The 16,361-nt window shown below is 38.6% G+C and overlaps 1 protein-coding gene across 5 annotated transcripts in view; it reads right to left on the bottom strand.

Moving 5' to 3' along the window:
• The window catches only part of GRAMD1C (GRAM domain containing 1C), a 50,208-nt gene that overhangs the window by 23,618 nt on the left and 10,229 nt on the right, over positions 1 to 16,361 (bottom strand). For all 5 annotated transcript variants that reach the window (XM_065742067.1, XM_065742069.1, XM_065742070.1 and 2 more), the window contains 4 exons: positions 9,539 to 9,623; positions 4,008 to 4,111; positions 2,757 to 2,852; positions 1,595 to 1,675 (listed from right to left, as the gene is read on the bottom strand). In XM_065742067.1, coding sequence (XP_065598139.1) covers positions 1,595 to 1,675; positions 2,757 to 2,852; positions 4,008 to 4,111; positions 9,539 to 9,623 — 366 coding nt within the window. The remainder of the gene's footprint in view (positions 1 to 1,594; positions 1,676 to 2,756; positions 2,853 to 4,007; positions 4,112 to 9,538; positions 9,624 to 16,361) is intronic.

The following is a 16,361-nucleotide window of genomic DNA, read 5'->3' as shown; positions in this document are numbered from 1 at the left end:
TGATGCTTCCCTTCCTTACAGAAGCATTTCAAAAACAATTGCATGGTAAAAAAACTAGAAGGTTCACTCTGACCACATTCTGCAATGGGAATTGATTAAACGTGGATTTTTTTTCCATTCAGACATTTTAAAAAGAAAGGTGTCATCTGAAGAGCAGTGTACCCGCTGATTCTAAAAGGAACCAAAGCTGAAGAGCATCAAGGACAGAGAAGCTATGAGCTACAGAATTGCAACTCAGCTAAGGTGATCAGGAATCCTTATCAGTGACACAAAGTTAGAGGACACTATCTTGCCCTAATGAAGTTTGAATAAATGGCTACATGCTGTTCCATGTCTCTCTTACACAATGCAATTTCTGATCAAAAAGGCAGACTTCACAGAAGGCTACTTGTACTTAAGTGTCATGTTCATAGACAGCTGAACAAGGCAAAATGGCCACAAGATGGAGACCTGGTGTGCTGACCCTCCTGAGAAGTTCTGCATGGGGTGAAAGCAGAGTGTATATCAGGTAAAGGAAGCAGACTGCCCTTCAGAAGAGGTGAGACCTTGTAATACAAACTCAACAGCTAGGAAGCTCTGAAGAGGCCACAGCCAACAACTGAAAAAAAAAAAAAAATCACTGCTGCACTAACATGATTTGAAGCACATGAAGTTCCAATCCCCAGAATCAACACCCTGCAACTCTGGGTGTATCTACCATCAGGTGGCGCAAACCAATACTGTGACAGCTGTACTCAGAGTTCACTTCTGACAAGACATGAATAATGTTATTTCATAATTTAACAGTACAATGTCATTGCCCAGTCTGGTAGAAATACTCCAGTGAATAATTAAATTATCCTCAGGGTTTGAAATATTTAACTGCTAGCAGATTAAACGTTAAAACCCATCTCCTTTTGGAAGTGGTTCCAGGGAGACAGTTATGTTGTCATGAACCTTGCAGATTCTGACAGCATCCCTTTAACAACTAGATCCCAGAAACACCAGGCTCACAGCACTGCATACCACACCAGAGCCTCAGAGGTAAGACATACCTTTCAAATGTATACCGTCCCTGTCACAAGGGCATGTGCTCATCTACTCAGTACCTCTCTGTAACTTTGATCTAGTTTGAATAAGCAGTAAAAATTTGCTGTAAACAGATAAATTCTGCCTTAATTGGTGCTTTTCCTGATTTTCAGCTTTTGACCATAGAAGTGTCTTTGGGCTGCCTGAACACTCATTTAACCAAAAACGTTTGCAGCAACTGCATAAGTAGTACAACAGCTTTAAGCCTTTGGGTACCATTGCACTACAGAGTTTATATATATTTCAGTGTTGGAATATTTAAACAATGAGAGCCATAAACAGGAAGGAATTGGTTTTGAAAAACTTCATTACTTGCACTGATGTTCTGCAACAAAATCCATCAGTACATTTTTAGAAACATTAGCTTATGTGCCCACAAACTGAAACATACGTCAACCTAACAAGGAAAAGCTGTCAAAATATACTCCCATATCATTCAGCCTACTTTTGTTGCATTACAAGATATATAATAATTTATATTACAAAAAGATTCTTTTGTTATTTAACCATCCAGCACTTAGCCTACCTTATCCAACAACACATTCTGCCATAAGCGGAAGATACTGAGGTAGCTTCTGTCTCTTGCACTGAATGATGTGAAGAAAAACTGCAGGAAAAAAAAAAAGTATGAAAAGCTCACATGCAGGTATTTAAGAAAACTAGAACCTTTCCTTATACCTTAAATATCCCAATGTTTTCAGTAATGGCATGTCCTCTCATATTCCTCACACACAACACTTACCACTTACAGTCAGCAAGAGTTAGTTCTCCATTAGTCAGAGTATATAAAAGCTCTTGCTCCTTCCAGGCCTTCTATTGCTTGTTAAAGTCTCTTGCCCACTCCCAAATGGAAAGCAGGAAAAAAAATCATGTGTACGTGCCTATTTCTTATAGGCCACAGCCCTTTCCATTCTACCTCTAGATACTCCTTTTATTAGAGCTTTTCACATGAGATGTTAAATTACAATAATTACAATAAGAGTTCAAATTTGTAGTTTTAAAACCTGTCCTATTCAAAAATTGGTTCAGTAGAGAAAAAATACCTATAAATATTAACTTCTTTCATCAAGAAAGAAGAAATCAAGAGGGAGCTGCCAAATATGAAACAACAGGAATCATGGCCCCTTTAGAGAGAACAACTTTCTAAGGTGATTCTGTAGCTATCCTTCTGTATCCAGTCGAAAACTATTATTTTTGAGGCACTGCCAGAAGAACTATCATGAAATACATTGGACATACAAACATCTTGCATCACGCTTTTCAGCTTCATCCAAATTAAAGTCCCAGAAAACAACTATTTCTACCACATACAATAGCTTACGTGTAGATTTCTCCATGACTCACAGTCCACGTATCACAGCTCTTTCACTTTCAGCAATTTTTATGGAACATTTAAATCCAATGAGAACACAAAAATAACTAATTCAGAGATATTCTGAATTCATTTCCTGAACTTTTAGTTTTTCAGTAGACTTTGAGAACCCCTTTCAGGATACTGTATCAATGTCAGCAAGGGGTCTGCAATCAAGCTAGAATTGATCATCTGAAAGCTGATGTGCACAGAGACCAAGTCTAATTCTAATAACATTTAAAGACTTATCAGGGAAAGCTACTTATTAAAAATTAGAAGTACTCTGTTCTAGAAATTATCATTTAAAAGACAAATGTATTCAGATTCAGGTTTTTACCTTCTCTCCTTTTGTTGCTATCTGTATGGCATTTGGAATGAGCCGAGCAGTCTTTTCCTTTGTCATGAAAGTGATATCCTTCAAAGCAATAGAAATCTAAGCAGAAGGAGAATTAATACGTTTTTTAGACTTAATAGTTATTTTTACAGAGTCACAGAACAGGCAGGAAGAGCTCAAACTCAAACACTGGGATGAAATACAAGTAAGATCTTGAAGGCAGTTGTTGTCTCCATTTGCTAATTTTCACAGCAAGCACTCCAAATCTGGAGCAAGATGATTTAAGAGCATTTTTTTCTTTCATATTAGGATTAGAGAAGCAAGTAGTTCTCCCTCTTCTGTCCTTCCACCCTTGCAGCAATGAAGGGCAAAATATCAAGTATTTAAAACAACACAATCTGGGATTCCAAAAGTTATTGGGTTTTTTTGTTTGTTTTGTTTTTTAAATATCAAGTCTACAAGAAAAGTTTGATCATCAAATACATCTGATGAAATTTAGCTTGATTTTTAGTTGAGCATTTCTATACCTTCTTACATACACAAATTATTTGTTGCCTGCACTGTGTGTGTCAAAGAAGACAGAATTCAGGAGATTAAGATATCAGTGTTCTTAGCTGCATAATGTTTTGACACATCACCATCACCTGTAACTAGGCTACCTTCCCTTTCATTTTCACTTCTTTATGCTATTTCAACAACTTTTTTATTTTTCAACAACTGCTTTCATGAAAACTTAACTGATTAAGCTGATTTCACAGAGACCAACATGAATATGTCATAAATATCTTTTTCTGCTTATACTGATCAAAAGCGACAGACCACAATGCATCAAAGCTCTTTTTCAGATTGTCTTTAGCTATTCTTAGATGCTGACACACACAAGACAATCCTGTGAGGTTCAATGGAGGATAATTCTTCAACAGGGTAACAGCATGCTACTGGTCTTAAAGACATCACCTCACACCCCATTAGAAAGAAACTCCTCTAGATGAGACAAGGCAAATTATTAAAGAACTGTAAAAGACCAGGAGAAAACAATTGCCAAATGTATTCCTATACTGAATGGCTGAACAAGCTTAATTCTGCACACAGACATCTCTAAGATTACTCATTTTACGGTACAACAGATTCACATTTCCACTTGGAGACATAGGCTCAGCACGAGATGGGCAGGATAAGAGTCCCTCAAACAAACCTGACATCCTGATACTACAGGACAAAGAAATGGGCTTCAAGTATGCTAAGAAATCTTACTGTGGTCTCCCATCGGAAAATGTTGCTGTGGAAACAGAGCCAGTTTTCAGAGAGATACAAGCGTCCTTGCAGCAGGATATCCTTCTGGAGTGCACAGGCATAATCTAGGTACAGACAGAAAAAGCAAGTTTACTCACTACAGTTCAGTAGACCCAAACATGTTAACTTAAAATGAGATAATGGTATTACAATACCAATAAAAATCCATTTCTTCCATGCTTCTCAACTCTGATGGCAGACTTGCATGGGGTTACACCCAGATCATTGTTCTGGGTACACCTCAAGGTCAGAGTCAATAGAAATATCTACACAAAGACAATATTCCATATATTGGCCCCTTGTGCCTTATCCTTCGTTTTCAGATAAGTAGTATCTGGCAACATTAGGAATACATGGGAGAAATATTCACAAGTTAAACGTTAGAGAGCCTAAAGAAAACAATACACAGCCAGCTTATAATGTAACAGATTATACCACCAACTCCTACATAACAGTAGTTCACATGTTGTAGCACAAAAATAATCTTTTTGCCAAACAGATCCTATCACTAGCTAAAACTATCTGCAGAGTGAGACTGGAAGACAGCTTGAAGCAATCCAGTTTTTCAGGCAGGGGATATTTTCATCACTTGACAGTCATTTTTATTATGATACTGCCTCAGGCTGAAGCATCTCTACTAAGCTCTACTAAGGAACATTTTTCATCTGGAATGCAATTACCCATCAACAGATACCTGCTGATCAAAACTGAGATATGAGGATTTGCTTGCACTTTAAAATCTTTGAGAAAATGTTTACCAAGAGCCTGAAGAGTCATACACTTTCACAAGCACTCAGTACTACAGCAAGCATATGGAAATAAATGTCAAAGTTCCCTTTAGTCATACAGCAAGAAACTTAAGACAGATACTTCTGAAAGCCCCAACCTGGAGATTACCTTATGTTTTTTCTGTACATAATAGGCATCCGTTCACACGGAACCTTAATATTTCAGCTGTAGAAGTATCAAAGTGTTTCTCTTCTTTTATTTTGAAAAACACTTCGGTTATTTTCCAAGCTAGCCTGTTTTTTTATGCACCAAAAAGTCCTTGTCTAAGCTGCAAGAAGTTCAGAAGTCTCTCATCGTACTAACTTAATGACAGATACACATCTGAAGTTTTTACTACAATTTTAAATTCTCTTGGATTTAACCTCAAATAATTCAGTAGAAATAAAGCTTCCTGCAGCCTGCATGAGGCACACATATAAGCCCAAACAATTTCACAAACTGAAATAAATTCCAAATGAATACATTTCTTGAATTTTAAGCGTGCCCTTGAAGAGTCCAAAACCAAAGCACTGAAGAGATGAGGACGGGAGCAAGAGTCTGAGGTTAAGGTCTTTAAGAAACCAATACCAAAAAGTTCCCATTTAACTTTTATGTTTGGAAGACTGACACCTATTTAGACCTCTAAGTACTGTCTAGTACTTTATGTGACCATCTTACTACTTTTTCCTCATCCACATACTAGTCCACAATGTCCATTAACAAAAATGCTCCTCTTTTCCTGCTGAGCTAGCATAAAATTATTCCCCTAGGAGGCCTGGGCAAGTGATAAGCAATACCATGACCTGCCTAAAAAAAGGTAATGTCAAAACAAAGGAAGAGGTCCAGTAAATTAAGATGCTACCTACAAATAACATTCTCAGACAAATTATAGTGGCACTCCTTTAAACTCTCACTTTGAAAGTCTAAGCCCTTTACTGTAATAGAATTATTCAATGTGATCTTCATAAATTGCTCCAGAATTAATGCCTCCCGTTCCCATGAACGCTGTAACAGCTACAAAGAGCACAGCAATACTATTTAACAGTGCAAATTCTCAACTAGAAAACACTTTCTCAACACAGTCACCACAATTAGCAATGCATTTTCACCAGCTATGAACAAGAGCCTGCATGCTGCACTCAAAAACATGCAACAAGGCAGTGACCCACTGTTTCACAGTCACTGTGACAGCATCATTACTAAGAAAACACTGCTCCACAGTCTTCAGACTCCTAGGAGTCCTGGCATTATAATGATGGAAGAGAAAGGTTGTGTCCTTTTCTGGCCTGACTCTGGAAGTCAGAGTCTTCAGCTCAGTCAGCACCAACAGTTTGTCCAGGTTCCAGGATATTTAGAAGGATCATCCCTTTCCTACTCTAGAAGACAGCATACATACAGTACACTGCCATAGATACAGCACTCACTGAGGGCTGTATCTTAAACTTTTACCTTCAATGGGGAATTTACACGTCACCACTCCACAAACTGCAGTTTTGACTCTGGTTCATAGCAGTGATACCATATCTCACCAACAGTACGGATGCAATCCAGAAACTCACTGTCAGCCTCATATTGGTTTGTTAGGTCCTGACAAACTTACATACAGTGTTCTTCCTGTTCCTGGGTGAACACTCATGCAATTTAACTGGTGCAAATTTTGTGACATTTCACCTGGTGCAAGCTTTGTGATATTCTAACATTACCACCATTGTTTCCAACACATTGAAGCTGATATTCAGCTCTGCACAGTTTCCTGGTCATAATCTGTTGATTCACATGGATAAACTCATGTTCTGGATCAGCTATCTTTAACATTGCTTTCACCACTGCTAAAACATATCACCCACTGCCTCAATGTGCTTTACATTCACTGTTTGGTCTCCATAAACGTTCAGCAAGTACCAATGGATGTCAACAGGTGACATTTCTTTAATGACACACCTTTGCTTCACCTACATTTCCACATCAGACATCATTTTATCACACTGCTCCTATGCTGCCATCTGTCATACAGCAACAAAAAGTAAGGGACTGTTGATATGAAGGTACAGTCTCTAATGCCATACCATCAACACTCACTACTGACATCGTGGGCCAACATAATAAAATAAGAGGTTTTATTTTCAGAGCAGCCCTTGTAAATAGTGCTCAGTACAGTGGAATAGCTTTGTTATTGTATGTGTTTGTCTTTTTAAATAGTTAAGTTAAAAGCAGGAGTCGTTATAGTTCTTTTGATGAACTGCGGCAAGCAATAGGTTCTTTGAACACAGCAAATATTGTGATATGTTCCTCTGAATCAACCAAAAGAAAAACTCCTAAACTGGAAAACACAAGGGTGAGGCGGTAACAAGAGGTATGTTACAGGGTAACAAAAACAAAAAAAAATGAAGCAATTAGCATCTCTTCTATCAAAAGCAAAACTACTTTATCAACACTAATCATTATCAAATAATTCAAGTTCTAGGCACTCTGAAACTGTGCTTCACAATTGGCTTCACTGCTTTCTAAATCAGCCCTATGCAAGAATGTTCATCAAATCAAAACTTGGAAGTAATATTATTCTCTTCTGTCTTACTTCTGTACTGAACCCCACCATTTTAAAATGCAGAAGGCATTTTAAAGTATAACTGCCTCCTGAGCTGCAAAAGAACACAAGGATTTAACTGTTTCTATACAAGTGAAAGCTCTAATTTCCCTTTCATTATCTTAGAAGGAACTTGGCATGCTACAGGCATATACTGCCTGCCTCTCAATACTCTCTGCCTTGAAGGTTGCAAAAGAGGAGAGATGAATTTGAAAAACAGTCACAGTGCCACTTCAGTAAAAAAAAAACAATGCCCGATTCTTAGTGCCGCTGTTACTCAATGCTCAGGCAGAACAAACATTCACCTGCAAGGCAAGCAATAAAAAAGGGAATAAAATGCACCACTACAGGCAGAGGAGGTAGGATTTCACACGTGCCACCTTTGGAACTTTCTTCCATGAAGCAAAACAGGCTGGCAGAGTTCAAAAGAAACACAGTTGCAAGAAATTACACACTATAGCCCAAAATTATTTGCCAGATGCTTCTCTTCCTCTACACCTCACATTGCAGTGTGCTCCTCACCACCTCTATGAGTCCAGTTGAACTTTTACTCCTGCAGCCACGTCATCAGACCCACAGAACAGTTAAGGTTGGAAGTGATCTCCGAAGGCCATTTGATTCAACCTCCTGTTCAAGCACAGAAAGCCAGATCAGGTAGCTTTTGAAGATATCCAAGGAGGGAGACTCCATAATCTCTCCTGTGCCAGTACTTAGTCACTTGCATAGTGAAGAAATGCTTCCCAGCATTTAGACAGAACCTCCTCTGTTCCAGCTTCTGCCCTCTGCCTCTTGTCCAGACACCAAGTACAACTAAAAATGACCTGGCTACATTATCTCCGCACTCTCCCTACAGATATTTATTGACATCAAAGAGATCCTCCCTGAACTGTTCAGGCTGAACAGTCCCAGCCTCTCCTCACAAGAGAGGTGCTCTAATCCTCTGATCATCTTGGTTGCCCTTGCACTCTTTCCAGTAAGCCCAAGTTTCTCTCGTACTGTGAAGCCCAGTACTGGGCACAGTACTGCAGGTGCAACTGCAACACTGTTGAGTAGAAAGAAGATATCCCATCACTTGCTGACAATACTCACCTTAATATAGCCAAGGATCTTGGTAGCTTTCTTAGAAGAAAGGGCAGATTGCTGGCTCAGCCTGTGGATAAGCTACTCTGGTATACTGGGCTGTAAAAAAAAGTCTGAGGTTTCCCATGAATATTCCATTATTCATGATATTCCTTCCAATTACCAGTTTTTAGGTCCTCTAAACATACAGCTAGCACTTGTCTTTCAGAATCTTAAATTATAGGTGCCCACTATGTCACCATCAGTCCCAAAATTTGCACCGATCAAAGTGTCAAGTGCAATGGTTCGTGCTTATTTCCAGAAAGCAAAGGAAATGCTACAAAGGATTATCTACTTGCTTAACTGGGCCAATGAAGCAACATTCTGTGCCTTTGCATCCTCAAAACAAAGCCAGTACAATTATGGACTTCCTACCTTCTCTCATAATATCTACATCAACTAATTCAGCCATAATTAGTTTCCTCTTCAAAGAGATAAAAAAAACCCTTTAAACACTCAAAGGATAGAAAATAATTACAATGCTTCAAGAGTTACCAAGTTGGTCATCCCCACTGGAAAGAACATAAAACAAATATAGCGCTCTTAGGATTTAATTCTACCTCTGTTCTCACACTAGCATTGCACAAGTCAATACAAATCTGTTGCACTCACAGCCTAAACACTCTCTCTGATCCTGCAGGGCAACCCTTTCTTCCCATCTTGTCAGCTAACAGGCACCCGTCACACCTTCACCACTTCCAGTGGGTGTTTTGTCACTCAATAAGAAGTAGCAGTAGTAAAACAAATCAATATGCTCTCATCCAACATATAGATGAATCAGATGACTCAGTATATTTTTCTTCACTTCTTAACCCAAGAAACAGTTTGTATTTGGAGAAAGTAGGCAGTACAGGAGAGGACTTCGAGCTTGGCTTTCCCTACAGGTATTTGACAGTAGCTTAGAGATAAGAGAACAGAAAATTCTCACCTACAGATTTAATGTGTCATTAAGAAAAGCTTTGGTACTGCTGCAGTTGGAAATTATCAGCCTAATATAAGAGTTTTGGTGTTATTGTCTTACCTACTATGAGTCTCTCTGAATCTGGCAGATGAGAAAACTGTCTCTTGAATTCCTCACTCCTGTATTTGTAAGTGGAACTTGAGAGCTGCAACAAAGAACAGCAGAAGGTTAAGCAAACAGATTTACTTTCAGCCATTGTCCTCCTGCTAGATCTGAAACTTTACCTTAGAGAACAAAGTAACATCAAAGGCACAATAAGGAATAGAGGTACCTAAATGTGACGATGTTTCAGTGACAATCTTCCCTTATGCAAGACTGTGCTCCTAGAATTTAGGATAGGATGGTCCAGTTACAAGGTGTTACAGCTGCTTGATGTCAGCCTATTCCACTCACAAGCACAGGACAGCCCCTTGCAGGGCTAAGTCTCCTCTGGCACAAACTCAGCAAAAAGGAAGCAAAACTACAGCACAGGAAGTGATAGAGCAGATCAGGTCCTCACACAGGCCACCAGCTGGACAAAATGACACCACCTACAACACCAATTTCTAATTAGAATACAACTGAGGGACAATGTTACTATAAAAGGAATCTTTGCTGATTGCTATAAATTAGGCCCGTAGGAATAAAAGCCAAAGCTTCCTTCTGTACGTACAATCATCCGCACCACTGTCACTTGTTGATTTTCTGACCTGATGTATTTTAAAATAAGATCAAAATCCAGGGTTCATTAGAGATTAAAATTTCATGGCAAACTCACAGCAAAAAATATTCATCTAGGTGGCCCTTCTCATTCTTAATATAATAAATAAATGTTCCTGCTCCCTTTCAAATTAAAAAAAAAAAAAACCTTCCACATGCTCTAGAAACAACTCTGCTGTAAAAGCCCTATTTTTAATAATGAGGTCTCATTTTCTCCCTAAGATATGTTGGCCACTTATTTTAGGGGTCTTCCTGATGAAATGCTGCATAAGGCAGTATTTCAGTCAAATTATAGCTAAGACAGGTAGAAGTCACTCTCAGGAGGTACCAAAACCAGTACAGATAAGATATAAAAGATTATTATTGTTATTATTTTTAAACAGCCTGAATTTTTTGAAAAAATTTTGAAAAAAACTTTTGAAAAATCTTAACAGCATGTGGCTGCTATTCTCTCCTTGAGCACCTGTATCATTCCAAAACTTGGCATATACCATAGCCTGTTATTTAACAGAAATGAGTTTATTTATTTTTAGGGTAGGAGCAGGAAGGCATCAGAAGAGCCACTTCTGACCAAATGACCTTACAGCATGTTTACTAGAAAACACCCAGTTTTGGCACACTCCTGCAGCATATTAGGTGGTCAGTACCCTTACGATACTTCCACGGTTGTTTTTGTAGTTTAGAATACAGCTCTTAAGCCACAGAAACACAAGTACAGGTGCTTAAGTGAATAAAACACAGCAAGGACAAAGTTTGACTCAGTTTAGCTTTAAAAAAAAAAGATACTGAGTTCCTAAACGTTACCTCATATTACCTCTCAAAACAGAAAGTCTTTATGTCCGACCACTGGTGAGCACACACTTGCTGTTCACTAACATTCTGAGCGATGTAATGAAAGAGGTAGTGAGGGAGATGGAAAATAGGTACATCTCCCAGAAGGGAAGGGAAGGAAGAATGAAAGCTTTAGATGCAACCAACAGGGCTGCCAGACACGTCCTCCAATCTGTATGCTTACACAGCTTTATTATAGCTATTTCTGAAACTACAGATGTATTATCTGAGCACACATCATCTATTAATGTAGATGAGTTGTGGTTTCTTGGCCTTGTCACGTCATGCTATAAAACACACTCTCTACACTGGTCACCTAAAACAGGTATTCAATGACTGCAGTCCTTTCAAGAAAGGGTTGTTTCCAATTACTCAAAAAAAATAATAAAAAAAAAAAGGACATGGGAAAGAATTAAAAGATACCATGAACGGGTGAAGTTTCCACATGTAGTTGCAGAGATGCATGTTACATAGCCATGACTGTCAGACTGAAGTCTGAACCTGTGATAACTGTACTCAAACTATGAGAAGGAGGAAAGAACTGATCTGCCATGAGAAGAGAAGAAAATGAAGTCTTCCAGTCTGACACAAGAAGACATACTTTTAAAGAGGAAGACCTTTCTCAGAACATAGAGATAGCTTCTTCTCAGAGCTACATTGAAATTGATCATTTCTGTGATTACAAGACAAAAGAAACCAGGAAGAGAGAACAGAGACATTACAGAATCACAAAGACTTTTACACCAGTGCCTGAATCGGCCAGTTACAGGAATCCAAACTTAGGAATCTTGAGCTTTACTTAGAAATGGAACTTCTTTAGAGTATAAAATCTGCTACAGCTTTCCTGAGATTCCCTTACTGCCACTGACAAGTGTTCTTTGTCACGTGATAAGCAATAAGAAACACTTATTAATTGTACATTTCTATGAAGCTCTTAGAATGTTTATGAAGAACCTGCTCCAAATCCTTATCTAATCAGCAGAAGGTTAAAAAGCTTCAGTGTGCCCATTTTTCTTATCTTTTCCTTATTTTATATGAAAAGTAGCTCACTTAGATCTGTAATTATCATGCACTCAGCATGTGGCTTGGTGATTAAGACATCAGTCAATGGACTCTGGAAACAACAGGAACATTTTCAATATAACCAGGAATACCAATTTCCTTCAAAAGGAGAAAACAGACATCTGCATTTATATGAATATAGCATCTCATCATCGTTATAATATTCATAACGCAGCAGTATTTCAGGCAGGTTGCCACGTCTAGGTTACAAAACTTACCATCAAATATTAAAACAAGAAAGGCAGACATTAGGCTGCACTACAGAGCTTAACAGATGAAAACAGCAATTTTTAATACATACATATCTTGAAGTTACAATTGTAAGTCATCAGGCAAACACTTTGCCTCAGGATAATCTTAGGCATTTCCTGAGCATGCTATATTTGATCACTAAGCAAACCATTAAGTCCAGTCAACAACATACTAGTACTCTTCATCTGAAGCCACAAGATATACCAGACATCTGTAAAACAACATAAGCAGAAAAACCTTTTCAGCATCATGCAGAAAGTTTTACAGAAGACAGTTATTTAAGAATCAGGTACTACCTGAAGACACTGAACCAAGAGATGATTGTACTTTGTTTAGAAATGGACCAGAGTCTAACTATATAAAGTCAAATTCTAGAAATAAGGTCAACTTAAATAACTCAGGCTAGTCCTATTTATAATGAAAGCCAGTTAAAAAACAGCTTCCTTTCACATTTACAACTTCAAAGCGCAGACAATACAAATAATTTGAGCCACTTAGCAAACCATGGAGGAAAATTAAGCTAAACCCTCTCCCCCAAAGGTATCACAAAAAAAAAAAAAAGCTACAGCTACTTGGCAGGAAATAGTTTGATTGCATATATAGCTAAGCATGCAAACAGTCCATCAGCCTCAGCAGAACTGTGCACGCATTTTTAAAGCTTGCTAATGACAGTAATAGTTTTGTATATGCTCTGTTAACACTGCCCTTGTTTTGAGGCACCACAAAACTACACACTACCTGACAATTTGCAGTCTGTATTTTTGACACGCAGAAGTAAATACAAAAAGCTGAGAGCACAGGTAAGATGACCTCACTAACTTCAACATCACCTGACTTCAAGAGATCCACACAAGCCTCCAATGAACTTCATAGTCCTGGTATCACTTGCTGTCACATGCTTGAGGTCATACGTTCAGACAAGCCTATGAACAAGCTGCCTGACTTCCTCCTTTTATGTTCAGAAGCCTCACTTAAACATCAAAGCATTACCAACAAGACCACTGATTTCACTCTCCAGTCCACAAGCAAGATTAATGCTATCCACCTCTCTTAATAAAAAAAAAAAAAACACCCAATGTTTGTCTGGATTTGGGGAATAGCACTTGTTCTGTACTTTCCTATTAAGTTTCAAGGCACAGCTGAAAATAAATTACTTTTTAATCCTACATTTGCACACTTAAAAGCCATTAATTATCCTTGGCAAAATGTTTGCATTGTTTATTAAGAATTAATAATTATTGCATTCTTTATCACCGTTTTCTCCTTTCCAACTATATCGAAAATCCTGCTTAGTATCTAGAGTAAATGTCTTCAGGAGGACAACACACAGTGGGAAAGGAGTTGATTTTATACAAAAAGAGTGCTTTAAGTTTCAAGAATTCTTTTGACTTATCAGTAGATAAAGAAATATAAAAAGCTAACCAACACTAAACTTTCAAAGTTTAAAGTTTCATTAGGCTATAAGAGACCTACGACAGCAGCTCTGAACAAGTCTCATTTAGCAGTAGAAGGCAAGCAAACTAGGACATCACTTCCTCTAAAGCAGATAACAGGCAAAACTTATCTATAAACAAAGGAACAATTCCCATAGCACGCTTGGACAGTGGTCCCTCCACTGCGGCTGACAAGTATTTTCATCTGTGAAACACTGATCCCACTACTGTCATTTCATCAGTCTAGAAAGCTTCATCAGAACTATCCAATATAATCTATAAAGCACAAGCCACACCTATGCTTTGATTCAACTCCTGCTTTAAAACAGGAGCTGTGATGATTACTCTTGGGAAAGAAAGATTACTTGCTTTACCTTCTTCATATAAAAAAAAAGAAGCGGACAGAGCTGTGGAATGAACATTAACGTCATCTTGTTAACTGCTCCAAGCAAGCTACCCTCTATCCTCTTTTGGAAGACATTAAGTTTCTCAAGTTTATTGCCAGGGCAATTTTTTTTTTTCAGACCTACTCACGTGCTCTGCTGAATCCTCTCTTACTTTTAGTTCGCTTCTTTAGCTGTAAGCTACTGAGGAATACACAACACTGCAAGAGTCTCATCAAACACATATACCCAGGGCTCACGTCTGCCATTAAGCATAGAAACACAGCAGAAGCTCATGTTCACACAACTACCAGACTCCCCTACCCCTCCAGGATCCTAGGACGATTTTCTATTTCTTCTAAAAATGAGTGTGAGGCTGTAATTCGAATGTCAGACTTGTCCCATATTAACCCTATCAAGGCCAAACAGCACAGATCCACTCTTTTACAGTGATTCAGTTATACTAATCAGACCTTAACAGAATCACAGACAAATCTGGGGTTAGAAACAACTTCCAACTGTTGAGTACTCTTAAGCTTTACTAACAGTAACTTGGTATTAACAAAGATACTAAACTAGCACAGGAAAGTACTAGTCACAGGACTTCAGGTGACTTACTGTGAAGTGTACAGTACATTGTGCACTTCAGGACTCAATGTGTACAGAGTCCACTTTTTTAAATAAGGAGCTATTTGATCTTACCTCATTATCCACACAGTTGTATTTAATTAATAGGCCACATGATTCATATCAAATAAGAAAGAAAAACAAGTTGTTAGGTCACCTCAGCCATTGTTATTTATAGGAATCTGCTCACCACAAACTCCCACGCTCTCAAGGAAATGAAAACAAGCTCAGTTACAGTGGGAAGGAAAAAGAGTATAAGGAGACCGAACTACTTCACTTGCATTCATTTTACACACTTCACTCACTCTTAGCTTCTCTGGAGGAGAGAGTTTCCTAAGCACACAGCATTCTTTTAGTGGGCCACTGGCAAGCACAGGGCTGTGCACTGGGTCATTACATCCCTTTCTGTGGGCCAGCCCTGCTTTTACTTGAAGAGGCTGAAGGAGAAACAGGTTTTAACGTTTCTTAGTGCCTGAGCAGAGAACAAATCACTGGCAATCTTGTCCTTCAGTAGCATCTGCATATACAGCACAGTAAATTTCTCTGCCTATATGCATCTTCTGTAACATAGATTCATAAGGTTGGAAAGGACCTACAAGATCATCAAGTCCAACCATCCTCCTATCACCATCCCTACTCACTAAGCTACTAAAACAAATCCCTTAGCACCCCATCTAAACGCTTCTTGAACAGCGCTAGGGATGGTGCCTCAACCACCTCCCTAGGCAGGCCATTCCAGTGCCTGACCACTCTTGCAGAGAAAAAAAATGTTTCCTCAGGTCTAACCTAAATCTTCCCCGGCACAACATGTAACATCTTGAAGAAGGAATATTAAAAGAGATCACGAGTGAGTACTCAAGCTATTTTCTAGGTTTCTGCTTTTTTTTTTTTTTAAAGCAACACAAAATAACTAAGATACCACAAGGAGGATAAAGTGCCACATTTCTGAAAAGCAGCTCTGCTTGACTACCGAAGAGGAAGGCTGTATCACAACTGTTTACCATGTGGTGTGACACGAACACAGCTGGCCTGGAGTCCTGCTCACAAAGGCCTGATCATCTCTTGCACTTCACCAGCCACCTTCTCCTTTCAAGAGCAGGAAAGAAGGTTTCATGCTTGAGCAGTGCCTATACAAGTATAAATATAAAATCATGTTGGAGCACAGCTTGGAAAACAGCCTATGAAATCCAAAACCAAAAGTCATCACAACTACGATTCCCACAGCCAAGAAAAATGTAACATTACACAAGTTACTGCAAACTATATTGCTAACACCAGGCTATACAATTAAAAATAAAACAAAAGGTGCAATTTCAGTAAAAAAAAAATGAAACCTGGCTTCCTTCCAAAGTAGAAAGGCAACTCAAAAGAACTAGTGAAGACCCCTGCAAAGTTGCTCCTTCAGAACTATAAGAATCAGCCCAGTTTCACAAGACACTATCAGGGAAACAGGACTCAGCAAAAGCCTCTGTAACAAGGTCTATGTTTAGCCTCATGGGGCTCTATTTTCTGCTCAATAAAGATGTAATTTACCTATGCACATTACCAGAGGACAGCACAGGATATAGCTTTCACAAGAACCTGCTATCCAGAGGG

The sequence above is a fragment of the Cyrtonyx montezumae genome, unplaced genomic scaffold (assembly GCF_038088225.1).
Source record: "Cyrtonyx montezumae isolate F1298 unplaced genomic scaffold, pur_monq_1.0 scaffold_3, whole genome shotgun sequence".
NCBI classification, from domain to species: domain Eukaryota; kingdom Metazoa; phylum Chordata; class Aves; order Galliformes; family Odontophoridae; genus Cyrtonyx; species Cyrtonyx montezumae.
Note: the sequence above shows the minus strand (reverse complement) of the source record. Positions and strands in the feature narration are given on the sequence as shown.